The sequence below is a fragment of the Peromyscus maniculatus genome, chromosome 2 (genome assembly GCF_049852395.1).
Source record: "Peromyscus maniculatus bairdii isolate BWxNUB_F1_BW_parent chromosome 2, HU_Pman_BW_mat_3.1, whole genome shotgun sequence".
NCBI lineage: Eukaryota > Metazoa > Chordata > Mammalia > Rodentia > Cricetidae > Peromyscus > Peromyscus maniculatus.
Window position 1 is genome coordinate 164,999,897 of NC_134853.1, and position 18,464 is coordinate 165,018,360.

At 52.4% G+C, this 18,464-nt stretch overlaps 1 protein-coding gene across 1 annotated transcript; it reads right to left on the bottom strand.

Annotated features, from left to right (window-relative positions):
• Window positions 1-924: 924 nt before the first annotated feature.
• Window positions 925-15,156, bottom strand: Draxin (dorsal inhibitory axon guidance protein). Its single transcript, XM_042272519.2, has 6 exons — window positions 14,724-15,156; window positions 11,782-11,978; window positions 8,909-9,020; window positions 8,476-8,565; window positions 6,697-6,786; window positions 925-2,646 (listed from the first exon to the last, which is right to left on the bottom strand). Exons 1-6 carry the CDS (start codon window positions 15,154-15,156, stop codon window positions 2,534-2,536), a joined length of 1,035 nt encoding a protein of 344 aa, XP_042128453.1. The 3' UTR covers window positions 925-2,533.
• Window positions 15,157-18,464: the final 3,308 nt, after the last annotated feature.

Consider the following 18,464-nt stretch of genomic DNA (forward strand, 5'->3'; position numbering starts at 1 on the left):
TCAGAGCCGGGACTTGGTCTTGTGAAGTGCACTTTGTTTTTGTTTGTTTATCTGTTTGAGGCAGGGTCTCTCTACATAGCCCTGGCAGTCCAGGAACTCTCTTTGTAGACCAGGCTGGCCTTGAACTCACAGAGATTCGCCTGCCTCTGCCTCCCAAACGCTGACATTAAAGGCATGCTCCACTATGCCTGTTGTGAAGTGCACTTTGGAGCAACCAAAGAAAGCATCCTGAACTGGGCATGGTGGTGCAAATCTTTAATCCCAGCACTTGGAAGGCAGAGGAGGTCCAGGCCAACGTGGTCTACATGGTGAGTTCCAGGCCAGCCAGAGCTGTGTAGTGAGACATCATTAAAAAAAAAAAAATCATCATTGGGTATGTGATGGATCACTGTGGAGAGAAGGCCTGCTGAAGTTTGTTAGCTGGTACTCTAGGGGTGTGTGTGTGTGTGTGTGTGTGTGTGTGTGTGTGTGTGTGTGTTTTAAAAATCAGCCATTTTCATTTCACAGATGAAAAAAGTCAAGGCACAGGGACCGTAAAGCAACTTCTCTAAGGTCAGCAAAGTGTGAGAAGAGGGAGAGGCTGTTTACAGTGGTGTGCTGCCGCCGCGGGGGGGGGGGGGCGCAGCGGGGGGGGGGGGGCGCAGCGGGGGGCACGGGAGTGGGAGGCGGGCACCAATGCTCTCAGTCCTGGCTGCCATGGCAGCCCCCTGGGGAGCCTTGGAGACTTTGAAGAGCAGACCAGTTAGCATGTAGCTCAGCCGCAGGGCACTGGCCTGGAACGTGCAAGGCCCTGGCACTACAAAAAGGAAAATCAATCTGTGTTAGGACTTGCTTTCCCCCTGCCGCTTTGATCCTTGGGGATCTTGGCCCTGCCCCCCATTCCCAGGCCTATCAGACCCAACTTGGGAAACAAGAACAAGCGTATTTGATTTCTTCTAGATCTGCCTGTTTTCCTTGGTGTCTGACCCCTGGACCAGACTGGTTACCCCAAGGCCGTCAACAGCTCTGGCATCCCATGGATGTGGTCCAGGCTGGGGAGGGCTGGGCAGTGAAGGCTTTTTTCCTTTGCCAAAGTTGACCAGGAGGGAGACGCCAGGTACAGGAATCTAAAGGGTTCTCCTGAGGTGGCTCCCAGAACCAGATCTGCCAGGACACATATTCCGGCTGGTGACGATAATGGTGAGGTTATCATCGTGGTTCTAGCCTGTGAGCATGAAAGCTGCACCAGTCTCCGAGGTGGCCCCACTTTCCAAGGGGCATTGCTGCTGAGGTGAAGAGGAGGGGTTCAGAGATGGTCTCGGGAAGGTTGGGGATCACCAAACACTGTGAACATATGGTGAGACAAGTACAGGTGTCTTTCCAGCAAGGTCGAAGCTCTGAGGACAATTTAGGAAGGAGTGACCCAGTGTTCCAGGGCTGGATGACCAGGGCCATGGGCACAAGAGGAAAGTTAGTTTCCCTCAGTCACTTCATGACTGTGATTAGCTCCTGACACATGGAAGGACTGGACCCATCCACGGGGATCGTTCTTCATGGGGAAGCAGCCCCTGTGTGTAGGGGGCTGGGGGGAAGAAGTGGGAATGGAGGAGAATGAATGGGGATCAAACCCAGGGCCCTGTGTAGACTAGGCAAATGGCTTATTTTGTTTTGCTTGAGATAGTCTCCTGTAGTCTGGTCTCACATTGTTATGTCGCCTAAGGATGACCTTTAACTTCTCATCTTCCTGCCATACCCGCCTTTGACGGCATGCTTGGGATGGAAACCCAGGGTTCATGAGTCTGAGGTGAGCACGTTACAAACTCAGCCACACCCCACCCCTTATGCTTTGTTTTTAAGGATAATACACCTGCCAAATATGCTGACCCACGCCTGGTAATCCCAGCATTTGGAAGACTGAGGCAGGAGGATTGTCTAAGTTTCCAAAGGCCAGTTTGGCCAAAGAATGAGACTCTGTCTTTCAAAAAAAAAAAAAAAATGATAAGCCTCTGTTGGGAAAGGCGGAAGACAGTCATGGTGTATCTGTGGCCAAAGATGGAGGATCATGGATGAGGTGGGACCTTACACAAGTCTTGCAGTTTAGTGCTTCAGTGGTCTCTTGCCACGGTCTCTGTGGAAATTCAGTAAAAATGGACGCGGTGCTTGGCATTTGCCTGGGACATAGCGTTCCAGAGCCACTCCAGTCTTGTCCTCTCTCTTTCCAACCCTTTCCAATCGGCAAAACCTCTTGATTTTCCAAATTGAAGCTGCTGCAATGCTGGTGTCGAGCAGCAGAGGGCGCGCTCAACACGGCTATCACGTAGAGCAGAGAGCAGGATCCGTGAGCTGCGTGGGTCTGACCCGGGGGTGGCAGGCACAGCTGCTCTCAGCCAAGCTGTCCTCCAGCTTGGGGGTGAGTGTACTGGGCCTGCAACCGCAGCCTCAGCCATTGGTTCCCCGACTCAGCCCCAAGCTGAGCTAGTTACTAACACGGTCTTGTTTGTCCAGACCTCCCTGGCTCAGACCCCCGGGCCGGTGGGGAGGCACCACTCGGGCGCTAGATGTTGATGAAGGATCCCTGGTCCCCGTCCACTGTCTCAGGCTCCACGCAGCGCCCCTTCCTCCGAGTGACCCTGCGGTTCCGGTGGAATTTGGCATAGCAACGCAACCCTGAGTAGAAGGAGGCAAGGATGTCATGCCTGCTGGTGACTGTCCCCTCCCTTTCCTTCCCCTCCAGCCGGCACAGGCTTCTCATCCTACAGCTCCTCCACACCATGTTTGAAAAGAGTTTTAAGAGACTGGGGGTTGGGGCTTTAGCTCAGTGGTAGAGCGCTTGCTAGAGGCTCTGGGTTCGGTCCTCAGTTCTGGAAGAGAGAGAGAGAGAGAGAGAGAGAGAGAGAGAGAGAGAGAGAGAGAGAGAGAGAGAGAGAGAGAGAGAAACTGGGCTGGTCGCACAGGCCTGTAACCCCAACACTCAGGAGACTGAGGCAGCAGGTTTGGGCTTAGTCTGCCAGGGCTACATAGCAGACTCAAAGCAAAACAAAACAAAACAAACAAACAAACAAACAAAAAACCAAAGCAAAACCTACATGTTGAATTTGGGGCTTTGAATATTAAGCACACATTCTATCGCTGAATTACTCATGATCTCATCTCCTATTTAGGAAAAAAAAAATTGAGCATGGTAGCCCACCCTTTAATCCCAGCATTTAGGAGGCAGAGGCAGGAGGATCTCTGTGAGTCTAAGGCCAGCCAAGGCTACAGCATAAGAGGACATAATTAGGCTCTGAATGTTGGCACCTTAGGGATTCTTAGAAGGCAGGGTGAGCACCTTGCCATCTGAGGCCCTTGGGAGGAGGTTTAACTCTTCAGAGCCCCCACAGCACCTTTACCAGGCTAGGGCTGGCTCACAGTCCAAGGACTGTGAGCCCAGGACTCAAAGGCTTGCCCTGTCTGCTCCTCTGTGAAGTGGCGTATGGTCTGAGCACAGGCAACAGGATCTTACAGCACGTCCTAACAACCCTGGTCAGTCTCTACCCTCCTTAGCCTTCCAGCCTGCCCCCTGTCCTCAACTGCCCCAAGTCCTGCAGTTTTTGGCAGGGGAACACAGGGTCTCATGCATCCCAGACTAGCCAACTGGGCGTGACTTTGAACTCCCAACCGCCCTGCCTCTGCCTCCCAAGTGCTTAGACTGTACTCATGGACCACTACACCCAATTCACACTGGCAATAGAACCCAGGCTAGGCAAGCTAAGCGGAGTCTCATCCTCAACCCCAGAAAGATCTTTTAAATACAGAGGCTAGACCACATGACTCCTCTGCTTCAACGTGGACTTCCAATCGCTAATAAAACAAAATCCAAATGAGAGCAACAAAGTCCGTGAGGATCTTCTCGAAGCTTCTCCCATCTCCTTATAACCTTCTCCAGGTCACTACGCGCCAAGGCAGGCTGCTCCTGCCCAAGGTCCCTGCCCTCTCTTTCTGCCTCCTACCAGAGCCCCTGGGCTCTCTTTCAGCCTCCATCCCCCACTCTTTCCTCTTTTCCTAAGGACTCTCTATAACATCCTGTGAGAATACCTACCAGCCTTTCAGGCTTTCTCTACAGCTGTTACGACTTTCCGGGGACTTTTTCTTTCCCATTTTTCTTTTTTGGGGGTGGGTGGGTGAGTGTAGGGTGGTTGGAATGGATACAATACCCTCTGTAGGCCAGGCTGCCCTGGATGGAACTCCATATGTGGCTGAGGATGACTTTGAACCCATGAGTCTCCTATCTCTACTTCTGGAGTGCTGATCACAGGCGTGAGCCTGGCTCCAGAGGCAGCTTATCGATGGCTTTGTTTCTCCACATCTCATTTCACAGGAATGTAACATACAAGTGGAGACAGAGCAGGCTCTTTTATTACTGCGAATGGGACTTGGAGTGTGGCTCGGGTTCACACAGACGCTAAGGGAGGAATCCGCCCTCGGAGCCCAGAATGCAGGTTGAATATCGCTTGTCTCGGCAATGTAGACACCTTGTTTTTAAAAGGGCGCTTATCTCTCAGAGGTGTGTGCTGAAATAAATACTGAATAAATACATAGAGATCATATTGGAACAAGGGAGGTGTGTGGAGGTGACAGCCCCACTCAGGATGGCCACAGTTGGTCTTTATTGAATTTCGGAGATGGGAACCGGGGGCTCATGATACTATGACCTACTCTAGTGTGGGTCTGAAGATTCTCAGGAAACAGAAGTAGAATTATTTTTCCTCCATATTTCTCTTTGAAATTTTTTCTTTAAAATTTATCTTGAGCCGGGCAGTGGTGGCACACGCCTTTAATCTTGTCAGGCAGAGCCAGGTGGATTTCTGTGAGTTCGAGGCCAGCTTGGTCTACAGAGTGAGATCCAGGACAGGCACCAAAACTACACAGAGAAACCGTGTCTCAAAAAACCAAAAAAAAAAAAAAAAAAAAAAGTAAAACTTACCTTGAGTCTGAATGTTTGGTCTGCTTGTATGATGTATATGTATGTACCAGGTCTGCTTGTATGTATATGTACCAGGTCTGCTTGTATGTATATGTACCATGTGTGTGTTTGGTGTCTGTGAAGGTTAGAAGAGGGAACTGGATCCCTTGGAACTGGAGTTATGGATGGTCCTGAGCTTGGGTTCAGGGAACTGAACCTGGGTCCTCTGCAAGAGCAGATGAGGACCTTGCTCTTAAGTGCTTAGCCATCTCTTTAGACCATCCCTGACCATATGGGTAGGGGATTGAACTCAAGGCCTGGCAAGTGCTCTACCACTGAGCTATGCCTTCAGTGATGTATGTATGTATTTATTTATTTAGAGACGGGGTCTTACAATTTAGACCAGGCTGGCCTTGAACTCACAGAGATCCACCTACCCCTGCCTCCTGAGTGCAAGGACTAAAATCATGCACTCCCACACCTAACAAGTCCTTTTTAGAGCAGTTCTCGGGTAGTTGAGCATGGTGCCTCATGCCTTTAACCTCAGCACTCAGGAAGCAAAGACAGGTGAACCTCTGTGAGTTCAAGGCCAGCCAGGTCTACATAGTGAGTTCCAGGACAACCAGAGCTACACAGTGAGACTTTGTCTAAAGAAAAAAAAAGTGCTGAGGCAGAGCTATGCTGAGTCGCATAGACCTCAAATGCATGATCCTCCAGCCTCAGCCTCTCAGTGCTGGGATTACAAGTATATACCACCACAGGAAGTTTTTTTTCCCTTCTTTTTCATTTCCTTCCCTTTTCCCTCTCCCCTCCTCTCCTCTCCTTCCCTCTCTCTTTCTCGCTTCTCTCCTTTTTTCCTGTGATAAAATAAAATAAACCCAAAAAACAAAGAAGAAGGAGAAGGAAGGAGAGAGTCATCAGCGAGGCTGCAGACCTTTAATTCCAGCTGCCTGAGAGGCTGAGGCAGGAGGATTGTGCGTTTGAGGCCTGCCTATGCGACTCAGCATAGCTCTGCCTCAGGACTTTTCGTCACCGTTGTTCTTGCTGAGACAAACACTCTACTACCAAGGTGTTCTTCCACGCCCCCCACTCTCCTAAATATGTGTTTGAGTAAGCCACCTCGCCCCACTTTCGAAGTGGGAATCATAAGACCTCCCTCCCAGGGGTGACTGTGAAGATTCGAGGCAGGAAAGGACTCAGCCTGGGACAGGCACCAGAGGGCACCTGTGTGCATGGGGGGCACACACACCCTTCCATTTGAGGCGGGCGCTCAGGGCAGTTAAACCAGTAGTCCAGTGAACCCTTCCTTCCCTGTGACTGCTGACAGTCCCACCCAGTGCTCTGTCCCCCACTGTCTCGCTTGGAAAGCCTCCCATCTAGAACGTTGCTGAGAACATGCCAGTCTTCTCGGGTTGGCTCTTATTTAAGGAGATATGTTCCTGTCTCCTCTCTTCTCTTCTCCGCGCTCCTGATCCTGAGAGATCACACCAGCTTGTATTTCAAGGGGTGAGAAACACACATCTGAGAAACGATGCCAGGAATGGAGACGCATCGAGCTGACAGATTGGAAGGCCCCAGCAAAGCTGTTCCTACTGGTGTCTTCAGCTCCCAGGGGGTCCTCCTACCCACTCCCTCTCCCCAGCCCCTCCATCACATCCACCCTCTGCCAGGAAACCTCATGCCCCGCTCATTGCAGAGCTGGCTGGACAACAAAGGCTTCACGGTTCTGGGAGCATGGTGGGGAGGGGTCCCCCCCTCCCAGAGTCCAGACTGACCTTCCATGCACATGCAGTCATCAAAACATTTGTTGTTGAGGCCGCGGTTGTGGGGCGTACAGAGATGTTCCCGGAGGTCGCAGCAAGTTCCTGGCAACATAGCAAACACACGTGGTCAGCCAAGCTGAGTGGATCCTCCCCGCCGCCCTGCACGGAGTCCCACTGGACAGGAGATCCATCATCTGTGTGGCAAGCCAGGCCCTGGGAGGCCATCTGGTGTGCAAGGCTCCGGGCTGGAACTACTGCGGGATGTCGTGGATGAAATCCCCGGGGGCAGGTGGCACAGACCCAAGCCTCCCCAGATGGGCCACTTGATTGATCGCGGGAGGGTCAAAGGTGGTGTGGGGTTCACCTCCCAGGGATGGGGTTGTAATAGCGTGGGGTGCCAGAGGTAGAGCCAGCTGAAAGCTGGAAGGGGCCTTAGGGATTGTGGACGCCAACGTCCTCTTGGACAGATGGGGAAACTGAAGCCTTGGGGGGCTGCAGGGATATCCTAGGCAGGCCTGAGGCAGCTCTTTGCCCGTTACAGAGCCGGCTTCCAAGTACCGTCCTGTTGGCCCCGACTCCAGTCTTTTCTTCACAGAGTGTGGACCGTGATGTAGGAACAGACAGCCTGTCTGGGCTGGTGTCTTGCTTCACAATTCCAAAATGGCTACCATTTTGCAGAATATCCTGCTGATGTGGTGCGGTGGAGATGGCCACCTGAGTCTTCCCTGCCCCCACCTCCCAAAGCACGCATTATTTGGTAGCAAAAAGGGACATCAGTCACTGATCTGCTGTGAACGGTTTCAGGGGCCACCTTGTCCCATGTCCCAACCACCCCTTCCCTCAGCAGCTCCAAACAACAGCCCGCATGGCCAAGACCAGGGCCACCACTTCTGCCCAGCATGGGGCTTCCCAGCAGGCAAGGCTTTTCTCCGGCTCCTTTTGGGCCAACATGACATCAGGCCTGAGGTCTCTCTGTCAACTTGTTTCCTCTCTTGCTTTTAATAAGTGTTACCACCAACACCCCAGATAAGCATTTCCCCAAGACAGGGTCTGGCCTGCAACTCCCTGTGTACCCCAGGATAACCTTGAACTCCCGATCCTCCTGCCTGCACTTCCCAAGCGCTGTGATGACAGATGTTACCCCACCACAGCTTCTAATTCCACCTCCGAGTCTGCTCTGGGGAGGGCCACCTGACCCCACAGGGCCAGCAGTTCAGACTCCAGTCAAACAGCCGACCCCTGTACCCATCCTGCTGTGATGGGTGGGGCTGTTGGACAGGAGAGGGTGTCACTGGGACCGTCCCTAGAAAGCCAGGTGGTGCCACGATGAGGGGACTGAATTAACCCCTGTGGGTGCTGAGAGGACGAGGTCAGGAGCACACCGTCTGACTCAGGGCAGGGTGGGTTGCAGGTAAGAAGCTTAGGAACCAAGTTGGCTCAGGCTGTGTGATCTTCGAAAAAGCCCTTGGCCTCTCTGGGGCTTAATAGCCTTGCTTTTTTTTTTTTTTTTAATCTAAGTCAGTCAGTCTTCACGCCTCCACTTTACCCCACCTCTCTCCTCCTCTCTCTAAGTCATTCTGTGAGTTCGAATATGGTAGTGACTCTCAGGAAATTGGTGGCTGCTGATAATGACTCTCAGGAGACTCGTGGCTGCTGTAGTTGCTATTTATTGTGCATAAAGGGTCATGACCCTCAGCCTTACTCCCATGCTAGAAGCCCTGTCTTACCTGCCTTTCTGGCATTCCCTCCCAGCCTGGTGCCTCAAGTGTGGGTATTGGGGTACCAGGGTACCTGGCAGGCAATCCTGGTGATGGTCACATGGTTCTCCCTCAGCTGGCGACGTCTCGTTACCGTCATTGGTAAAGTGACTCCAGTGTTTCTCTGGGGACAAGGAAATTGGGGGTCAGATTAAGCACAAGACTTGGGTGTCACAGTGGCCACTCCCACGGTGTGGCTTGGACAAGAGCCTCTGCCTCTCTCTGCTTCACTTTCTTCCCTAAAGCAGATCCCATAGCCTGTCTCCTTGTAAGAGACCTGGGACCTGGCTAGTGTGCAGAGAGTGTGGGATACTGTTTGTCACGGTGAGAGTCAGGTCCAGCTTAGACCATGCACTCCAGCCCACCTTTGGACACCTGTGGGTCACCCTGGACTCAGCAAATGTCCTCCCTCAATAGGTGCTGGAGAGAGGATTCCAAACATGGGGTGGGATGGCAGGTAGGCCTACCTTTCTTCTTTGCAGAAGGCCAGACCTCTGGCTTTAAGTCTTCATAGTCAGTCCAGTCAAATAAGGCCATGTCCAGTGTGGGCATCACGTCCCCATCAGACCTGGGCTGTGCCTGCAGAAGATGGGGCAGAGGAGGAGACCTGGAGCCTTCCAAGTGAAGATGTCAGGGTAACCACAAAGGCGGCTGATCTGCTTGTTCAGGATTCCTAAGCCCATGGAGGAGGGAGCTAGAAGAGGACCCACTGCTCATTCTGTCCTTCCTCTCAGCGTCCTGTGAAGACCACGTGCAGGCCTTGATCCCGCTCACAACACAGGCCCACTCACAACACAGGCCCCCTCACAACCCTGACCCACTGATCCACTCACAACACAGGCCCCCTCACAACCCTGACCCACTGATCCACTCACAACACAGGCCCACTCACAACACAGGCCCACTCACAACACAGACCCACTCACAACCCTGACCCTCTGATCCATTCACAACACAGGCCCACTCACAACACAGGCCCACTCACAACACAGGCCCACTCATAACAAAGGCCCATTCACAACACCGGCCCACTCACAACCCTGACCCACTCACAACCCTGACCAATATCATGGAAACTCCTGAGGACCAGATATCACGGCTGGGTCCTTATGTTCCTGATCACCAGGATTCAGCAAGGCACAGACTGTAACTACCTGCTCATGGCCACAGCTTTCGGCAGACTCTCAGGAGTATGAGATGAAGAAAGAGGACAAAGGAAACCTACTGCATCTCCTGATGCTTAGGAGATGTGGTCCAACCTGCCAGTGATGCCTGGAAGAGTTAACCCCTGTATGTAGCTGTTTTCACACACGCACGCACGCATGCACGCACGCACATGTGCGCGTGCGTGCACGCACGCACACACACACACACACACACACACACACACACACACACACACACACCTCTTACGAGTCTAATTTACAAGTGAGCCACAATCAAGGCTGGAGAGATTTGGCTCAGCAGTGAAGAGGGCAGAGGACCTGCGTTCACTTCCCAGCACCCACATCAGGTATTTCACACCTGCCTGTAACTCCAGCTCCAAGGGATCTTGTTGCCTCTGGCCTCTGAAGGCCCCTCCACTCATGTGCGCATACCATTTTCCCCACACATACAAACTAAAATTTTTAAAAATCAGTTTAAGTTGGGTGATGGTGGCGCACGCCTTTAATCCCAGCACATGGGAGGCAGAGGCAGGCGGATCTCTGTGAGTTTGAGGCCAGCCTGGTCTACAGAGTGAGTTCCAGGACAGCTAAGGATGTCACACAGAGAAACTCTGTCTCAAAAACAAACAAACGAATAAAAAAATCAGTTTAAATGAGGCACAGCAAAAGATTAACAAGAACTCATGAACAGCGCAGCATGGGTGGACTGTGACAGAGGGATGCGACTCTCTCTTTTCTCCCTCTCCCTCCTTCCCTCTTCCTTCCTTTCTTTCTGAAACAGGGTCTCATGTAGCCCAGGCTGGCTCCAAAGTCACTATGTAGCCAAGGACAACCTTAAGCTTCAATTCTCCAGCCTCCAGCTCCTGAATGCTGAGATCACAGGCGTGCATCACCATGCTCGTTCTTTCCAGTGCTGAGAATCTAAACTAGGGTTTCACGCATGCTAAGGAAGCATTCTACCAATGGAGCTACATGTTCTATTCTTTATTACTGACATGGAACATACACTATTGATCCAGTTCAATGGTGGTATTTCATTTGGGGTGTTTTGTTTTACTTTGAGACAGGGTCTCACTTTGTAGCCCAGGCTGGCCTCATCCCTGTGGTGAGGGTACTCCCTCTGTCTCCCACATGTTGGGATTGTAGACTTGAGCCACCACATCTGGTATTGAATTGTTTTATTTTGGAAAAACAAAAAACTTTCTAAGCCATAGAAGAGAATGACCTGGTGAGCTCCTGTCCCCTTCACAGGAGAGAATGACCTGGTCAGCTCCTGTCCCCTTCACAGGAGAGAATGACCTGGTCAGCTCCTGTCCCCGTCTAGAGTCATCAGCAGTCAGATTTGTGTGAGTTTCCCTGTCCCCTTCCCATTCACTTTTTCAGAGTTGAGGAGTAGACAAGCCAACCACCTCACCGACCCACGTCTCTCTAGGTCATGGGTTTTAAGTCTCTGTGGCTGCTTTCTAGACCCTCCCAGACTTTGAAGGTCTTCCTCAAGAGTCCCACCTCTATGTGTAGAGACCAGCTTGCTGAGGTGGCACTGGTTTCCTGGTTGTCCCCAGCCCAAGCCCCAAAGGCCATGACCTGTGGGTGTTGGCAACCCTCCTGCAGACAGAATACCTAGTGGAGTGGAAGTTTTACAGCTTCCACTACTACCCTCCTTCTGTGCCTCAGTTTACCTAAGTAGATCAGGAGGCGAATCAACTAAACCCAAGCAGCTGGTCACACCTGCTAGGGATTTTTCTTGATTGGATCGTTCGAGGTGAGAAGACTCACCCTAAATCTGGGCCACAGCTTCTGGTGGCAGCCTGAATGAAAGGACATGGGGGGAGGAAGCTTTGGCTTTTTGTCTGCTTGTCCTCACTTTGGGTGACAAGTCCATCTGTCCCGCTGCTGAGGCACTGGCTGGTATTAGAACTTACTTCTTCAGGATTATGACCTAGGGAAGACCAGCTGAGAGATCCGGCCTCGTGAATCAAACAACTACCAGATTCTTCGCCTTCCCATGGGGAGACAACGGCTGTTGGACCAGCTGGACCACAGCCTGTGAGCCACTCCAGGAAAGTTCTTTTTGATCTATGCCTTAATTCCACCAGTTCTGTTCCTCTAGAGAACCCTGACAGGAGGTTTGCAGGAGTCTCAAAGGCACGTTCAGCAAGGCCACATGCCCTTACCTGGGGTCGCAGGGAGGTAACTGGCAGGATCCGGGACTCTTCTGTGGTAGGCGCGGCGGCGTCTGCTGTGGTTAGGAAGAGCATGGTGGGGGCCAGGCTGGTGGAAGACTCTTCTGTGGCAGCCTCCAGCAGCTGGTCTTCAGAGGGTTCCGCCGCCTTCTTCATCAGGGAGCTGGGGCCACGGATGGCGGCTCGGCCTGAGACAAGGCAAGCACAGGGTGACCCGCCCGCCTGCTGCTCAGTGTCTACCTGCAGGTCAGCCCATCTTTTCTGCTGTAAGCCCAGGGCTGCTGGGCATCATGGTCTATTCAACATCCTTGCTGCCTACCCTTCCAGAGACCCGGAAACAGCAGTCACTGTGGGAAAGGGACTGGCTAGAGGATTTTCCTTGAGAAGCTGCGTTTTAATAAGTCTGGATCCAGGATGCCTGGGGGCAAGCCAGGGACATAAAACCACAGAAGGCTTCCTGGAGAAGGCCGAGGGACTTGGGGAGAAACATGGCAGGAGAACCACTACTTACACACACCCACGCATGCATGCACGCGCGCGCGCGCACACACACACACACACACACACACACACACACACACACACACACACGCATGCACGCCCACACCACTTCACAATAAATACTTCATCTAACTACTACAGGAACTCTGAGAAGTAGTTGCTGTTCACCTACGGTGGAGAAACCCAAGCCAGAGAGGTTAAGCAGTTTCACCAAGGACACACAGCTCCTGTGTAGCAGAGCATAGATTTGAACCTCCGTCCTGAGTGCAAAGCCAATGTGTTTCACTCCTGGGGCCACCTTCGAAGACACTCAGGTAAGGAAGAGTGCTGTGGGAGGGCACAGGGTCACAAACAATGGGCCCATGACAAAAGACGGGGGGGGGGGGGGATCGTCTACACTTGTCCTTGTAAGAAACAGCTAAAAGTTGATTTGGATCCCTTGGGGTCACCCCACCTTGCGGAAATGAACCCCAGTCAGCCTGAGGCTTCACAGTGGTGATGAATTGGCCTGGCCTATGGACTCATCTGTCCGCTGCCACTATGTCACCCTCCCTCAGGAGGGCCCTGCCACTTCACCGAAGCCAAGGAACTTCTTGGAAACTGGGGGCACCATGTGTACTATGCTCTCCTGCTGGTCCTCAGGTATCAGCAGCTTCCAAATTGGCACAGGAGACCCCTGAGAATGGGAGGGCGTATGATGAAGCTTGTCCTTGCCATGTGGGGGTCTGAGCTGACCTGGCTCACTATCTGCAGAAGGGGGATGCCGATGCCCCACTTTCTTCCTAGAGAAACACCCCCACCAGCCCGTCTGTGGCACTTGCTTTGACCCTAGAGGCGGTCTTGTCACGTGGAAAGACTTAGTAGTCAGGTGACTTGTGCAGGCTCAGGGCCAGGTGAGGCCAGGGCAGGGGCCAGCTGGTTGTGGGGGCGGAGCCAGGTGCTTGGGGGCAGGACCAACTGGCTGCCGGGGAGGGGCTATCTGCTTGGGGGAGGGGCCATCTGGTTGCGGGGGCGGGGCCAACTGCCTGCGGGGAGGGGCTATCTGCTTCGGGGAGGGGCAGCTGGTTGGAGATGTTCAGGTTTGTCAGAGACTATTCATTTGGGCCACAGGATCCTCAGCCTGGGTGACTACAGACGCTGGGAATGGAGGCAGAGAACTTGTTAAGGAAGGTGAACGCAGGCATACATGGGAGGGTGACGTCTCTCTCAGGATGCTGCAGTATATAGCTTTGCCGTCCCCCAAGGACCCAGAGCTTGGTCTTGGGGCTGGAGAGATGACTCAGAATTTAAGAGCGTGCACTGCTCTTGCAAAGGACCTGAGTTCCATTCCCAGCATCCATGTCAGGTGGCTCTGGCCTCCGAAGGCACTGTACTCACACGCACATATCCACGCATACATACATATAATTGAAACAATAGAAATAACTCTTAAAAAAAAATAAAAACTTGATTCTCCAGCCTGAGGCTCTACTTGGAAGCAGTGGGATCTCTGGGAGATGAGGCTTAGTAGAAGGAACTTGAGTCGTTGGGGATGTCTCTGAAGGGGATACGAGGATCCAGTCATTCCCGTCCTTTCTCCCTCCCTCTCCTCTCTGTCTCTGTCTCTGTTCCTCCTCCTCTTCTTCCCGGCCACCGAGCACCATGAGATGAGCAGCTCTATGCTACTTCCACAATGCTCTGCCTCACTACCGGTCCAAGCAACCACAGGCTGAATGCTCTGAATCCTTAATTCCAAACCAGCCGTTTCCGCTTTGTGCGGAGTTTCCCAGAGATTTTGTCACCGTGACAGACAGCTGACCACCACACGGGGTCACTAGTGAGCAGGGTTGGAGGGTGCTAACCAGGGAGCCGTAGATGGATTTAGTAGCGATTGCTCAGGTGATGCCTGAGCCTGAGCTGTCCCAGCATCAGGTCATCTCCTCCTACACTAAGGTTGGGCAGTATTGTCCCCTTTGCAGAGGGACAAACTGAGGCTTAGGAAGGTGACTTTCCCAAGGCCACAAACTAGTGAGTAGTGGAGTCAGACACTGGTCTCAACAGATCTGGCTGCCGAGTCCAAGCTCTCAGCTCCCACTCTGTTCCTGAGCTCATTAAAGGATGTGCTCGGAGGAGGGTTCCCAGCTCTTCTATCTGTATACAGGCAGGGCTCAGAGTTGGGTAGATTTAGGTCAGATGCAAGGTAATCTTCCCGACCTAGGAGGATGACTGATCGCCTAAGGAGGCAGAACTTGGATTGCGAGTTCCCGGTTCCCACCTCTGCCCCTCCCCCTCGGCCTCTCCTTGCTTCCTCTGACTTTAGTAAGATGCATCCCCTCTTCTGCCCTTTTGGGGGCTCTGAATGGTCTCTCCGGGCCAAAACACCTGACCACTTCCTGCCCTTGGCATTGACCTAGAGCTTTCCCAGAGTGAAGGGCTCGCAGGTCTCCAGCTACCTCGGTGCAGCCGCAGCCGGTCCCGGCGCCTCTTGTGTTCTCTGCCGCGTTTCCTCATCCTCTCCCACCCGGAAGACCGGGGCTCCTTCTCGGGATAGGGCAATGCCAGCCCCAGAAGTTGATCCTTGTCCTGCAGAAGGCCGGCAGGGCGCTGACCAAGTGTCATCCCGGAAGCCTGCCTACTGGCAGTGACCACAGTCCCCTCCTGGGCCCGGCTGGGCATGCCTGGGCCCCTGTCCTTCTTGCCCAGGCCCCGCCGGCCATGATGGCTGGCCTGAGGCACCCACAGTGAAGAGCTGGGGAGGTGGGGATGGGATTCAGGCAGGTTCCGGGCAGAGGATCCAGATGCAAGGGTGCCTGCTACATGGAGCTCTGGGAATAGCAGAAGGACCAGGAACAGCATGGGGACCTTGGCGACAGTGGACCCTGCCATTGGCTCTCCCTAAAAGAAAAACAACATATGAGGGCAGTACACAGCCCCTCCCTACAGCCCCTCCCAAAGCTTCATATCTGCACCCCATTATACAAACTGCTTTTCTCACGGGGGTGTTGGAGGCGCTGTTCCCTGGACATTTTTTAAAAACTTTTTCAGTGTTTTGGATTGTTGTTGAGGTTTTGTTTTGCTTTTGAGACAGAGTCACATGTAGCCCAGGATACACTTTGAACAGAGGCTCCTCTTGCTCTAGAATTGCTGGCATGAACCACCATGCCCAGCTTCTTCCCTTTTGAGGGAGGATTTAAAAATTCATTAAATTGCTGGGCATGGTGGCGCACACCTTTAATCCCAGCACTCAGAAGGCAGAGGCAGGTGGATCTCTGTGAGTTTGGGGCTAGCCTGGTCTACAGAGCAAGTTTCAGGACAGCCAGGGGCTACACAGAGACACCCTGTCTGGAAAGAACAAACAAAGAAGAAAGAAAGCCAGATGTGGTGGTGCACACCTTCAATTCCAGCACTGGGAAAGGAGAGGCAGGTGAATCTCTGTGAGTTGGAGGCCAACCTGGTCTACATAACAAGTTCCAGACCAGCTAGGATCACCTTGAGACCCTGTCTCAAGAGGAAAAATAAAAGCTGGAGAGATGGTTCAGTTACACTAAGAAGTTCTTGTTGCAGCCAGGCGGTAGTGGTGCACACCTTCAATCCCAGCACTTGGGAGGCAGAGGCAGGCGGATCTCTGTGAGTTCGAGGCCAGCCTGGTCTGCAGAGCGAGATCCAGGAAAGGCACAAAGCTGCACAGAGAAACCCTGTCGGGGGGGGGGGGGGGGAGTTTTTGTTGCTTGTCATTCTTTCAAAAGATCTGAGTTTGGTTCCCAGCACCCATCTCAGGCAACTGACACCTCTGCTCTAGGGTACCCAACGCCCTCTTCTGGTCTCCCTGGGAATTGCACTCATGTGATAGACACACACATATGTGTTTAACAATTTAAAAAGAGGGAGGACAGACAAGATAGTTCAGTGGGTGAAGAAACTTTCTGTAAAGAGGGATGACCTGCGTTTGGTACTTGGGACTCATGAGTAGAAGGAGAGAACTGATTCTGAAAGTTGTCCTCTGACCTCCACATGCACACCGTGGCATGCACACAATAAATGAATAAATGTAATTCAATGAACTGGGACTTGCTTTCTTACCATGCTGGCCTTGAGCTCCGAGATTTGCCGGCTTCTGCCTCCTGAGTGCTGAGATTAAAGGCATGTGCCACCACTGCCCAGCTTCTTTTCCTTTTTTAATTTGATTTGATCTTTATTTTGAGACAGGATCATGTTAAGTAGCTCGGGTTGGCCTTGAACTCATGGTGCTCAATCTGCCTCAGCCTTCTGCCTGCTGGGAGTATAGGCGTGAATCCCCATGCACTGCTGAGGTCATTTTCACATGTCAAAACTGGATGATGCTAAGGGTTCCTGATGGGAGGAGGCCAAGAGAGCTGGTGAACACTCCACAGTCCCCCAACACAAGATTGTCCTCGTGGGGCTAGGAAGATGGCTCAATGGTTAGACACTGTTGCTTGGTTCCCAACACCCACATGGTGGCTCACAACCATCTCTAACTCCAGTTCTGGAGGATCCAACACTCTTTCCTGGCCTCCATTGGCACTGCATGCACATAGTGTAGTGCCCAGACATACATGCAGGCAAAACACCCATACACACATAAGAAAATCACCCGAGGCTGAGGATTCTTGGTTTAAATCTTCCCAGACTAGTCTAGAAGTCCGTTCTCTGCACAAACCTCTGCCCTGGGCCCAGCCCTCTGAGACACAGCTGAGCCTCTCAGAGCTCAGAACCCACCCCTTGCCACTGAGATTTAACTGCAGCCTACAAGAAGAAACTTGAGTTATCTTCTCATCGGCCATTTGTAATGACTCCTGTCACTTCTCCCATTTTTCTGAAGTGGGAGAGGATTTGCAGGATAGTAGGTCACACCCAGTGAGTAAGTGTCTGTGCTCTGGGCCTTCTGTGGCTCTCCAGGGTGGCCTAGCTCTGTCCTTGCCCCTATTCCCACCACCCCCTTTGACAGAATCTCATGGAACCCAGGTTGGCCTAGAACTCATTATATAGCCAAGGATGACTTTGAACTCCTGATTCTCTTGCTTCCCTTCCTCCACCCCACTTGTGCTAGGATGATAGGCATGCACCTGTTTTGGAAGATCTGAAAACAGGGGGTTGACGAGAGGTGTCTGTCAGACTCTGAGGGTACTCCTGCCTGCAGCATTCTTATCCACCCCAGCCTCACTGCCTTGGCCAGGCTCATACCGGGTCAGCTGGCTGATTGAATTTTTATAGCACGGAATTCCATTAGGGTCCCCAAGGTGCTGATGCCACCATTTCTTTGTGATTTGTGGCTTTATAATTGCCCAGGGCAAGGAAAAGTTGTCAGGTCTGGAAGATTCCCTGGTTCCCAGCATCCCTCACTCCAGCTGGCTCAGCTTCTGAAGCCCTCAGGCCCACCCCTGTCAGGTTCACCTTCAACAAGCTCGGAGTGGGGGCTGCCTTGCCCGACCTTGGAGTCAACACTAGGCTGACTCACCTGAGGCTGAGAATAAAACACTCTTGCCCCTTACTCCCCTTCATCCTGGGGCCCTGGGCTCTTCCCAGAGCCACTGGCTGAATGTCAGGAGGTCTCACTGCTTTCCACTTTGCCTGCTATCTTGGGACTAAGACCTGAGGGGCCTTGAAGCCAGCTTGCTGTCCCTGTGGAGTCACAAAGTCGGCAACCCTCAGAGCTTCCCAACCAGCCTGGATGTGGTCTCGGAGAACAACAGCTCCTTCCCTGCGGAGGCAAGTGAGAAAGTCCATTCCTTGGCATCAAGGATGGGGACATAGATTGATTGGTAGAATGAATGATTGCCCACTATATACAAGGCCCTGTGCTTGATCCTCAGTGCTACATAAACTGGTGCATAATGGTGCACACCTGTAATCCCAGCACTCAGGTGGGGGAGGCACAAGGTTCAGGAGTTTGAGGCCATCCTTGGGTATAGAGGATATTTGAAGTCAGCCTAAGCTACAGAATATCCTGTCTTCAAAAATAAAATAAAGGAGCCAGGTAGTGGTGGCATACATCCTTAATCCCAGCACTTGAGAGGCAGAGGTATGTGGTGATATTTTGTTTGTACTCTAACAAATAAAATTTGCCCGAAAATCAGAGGACAGGGCCAGCCACTAGATTAAACATAGAGGCCTGGCAGTGGTGGCACACACCTTTAATCCCAGCAATTGGGATTTCATGCCTTTGCTCCCAGTAT

Bases quoted from the DNA above. Each gene is read 5' to 3' on its own strand.
- Draxin (XM_042272519.2), bottom strand. From the start codon at position 15,156: ATGGCAGGGTCCACTGTCGCCAAGGTCCCCATGCTGTTCCTGGTCCTT. The intron at 11,979-14,723 runs GTAGCTGGAGAC...GCCTTGTCTCAG, and splicing joins CCGGCTGCGGCTGCACCGAG to GCCGAGCCGCCATCCGTGGC. The intron at 2,647-6,696 runs GTCAGTCTGGAC...CCTTCTACTCAG, and splicing joins TGACTGCATGTGCATGGAAG to GGTTGCGTTGCTATGCCAAA.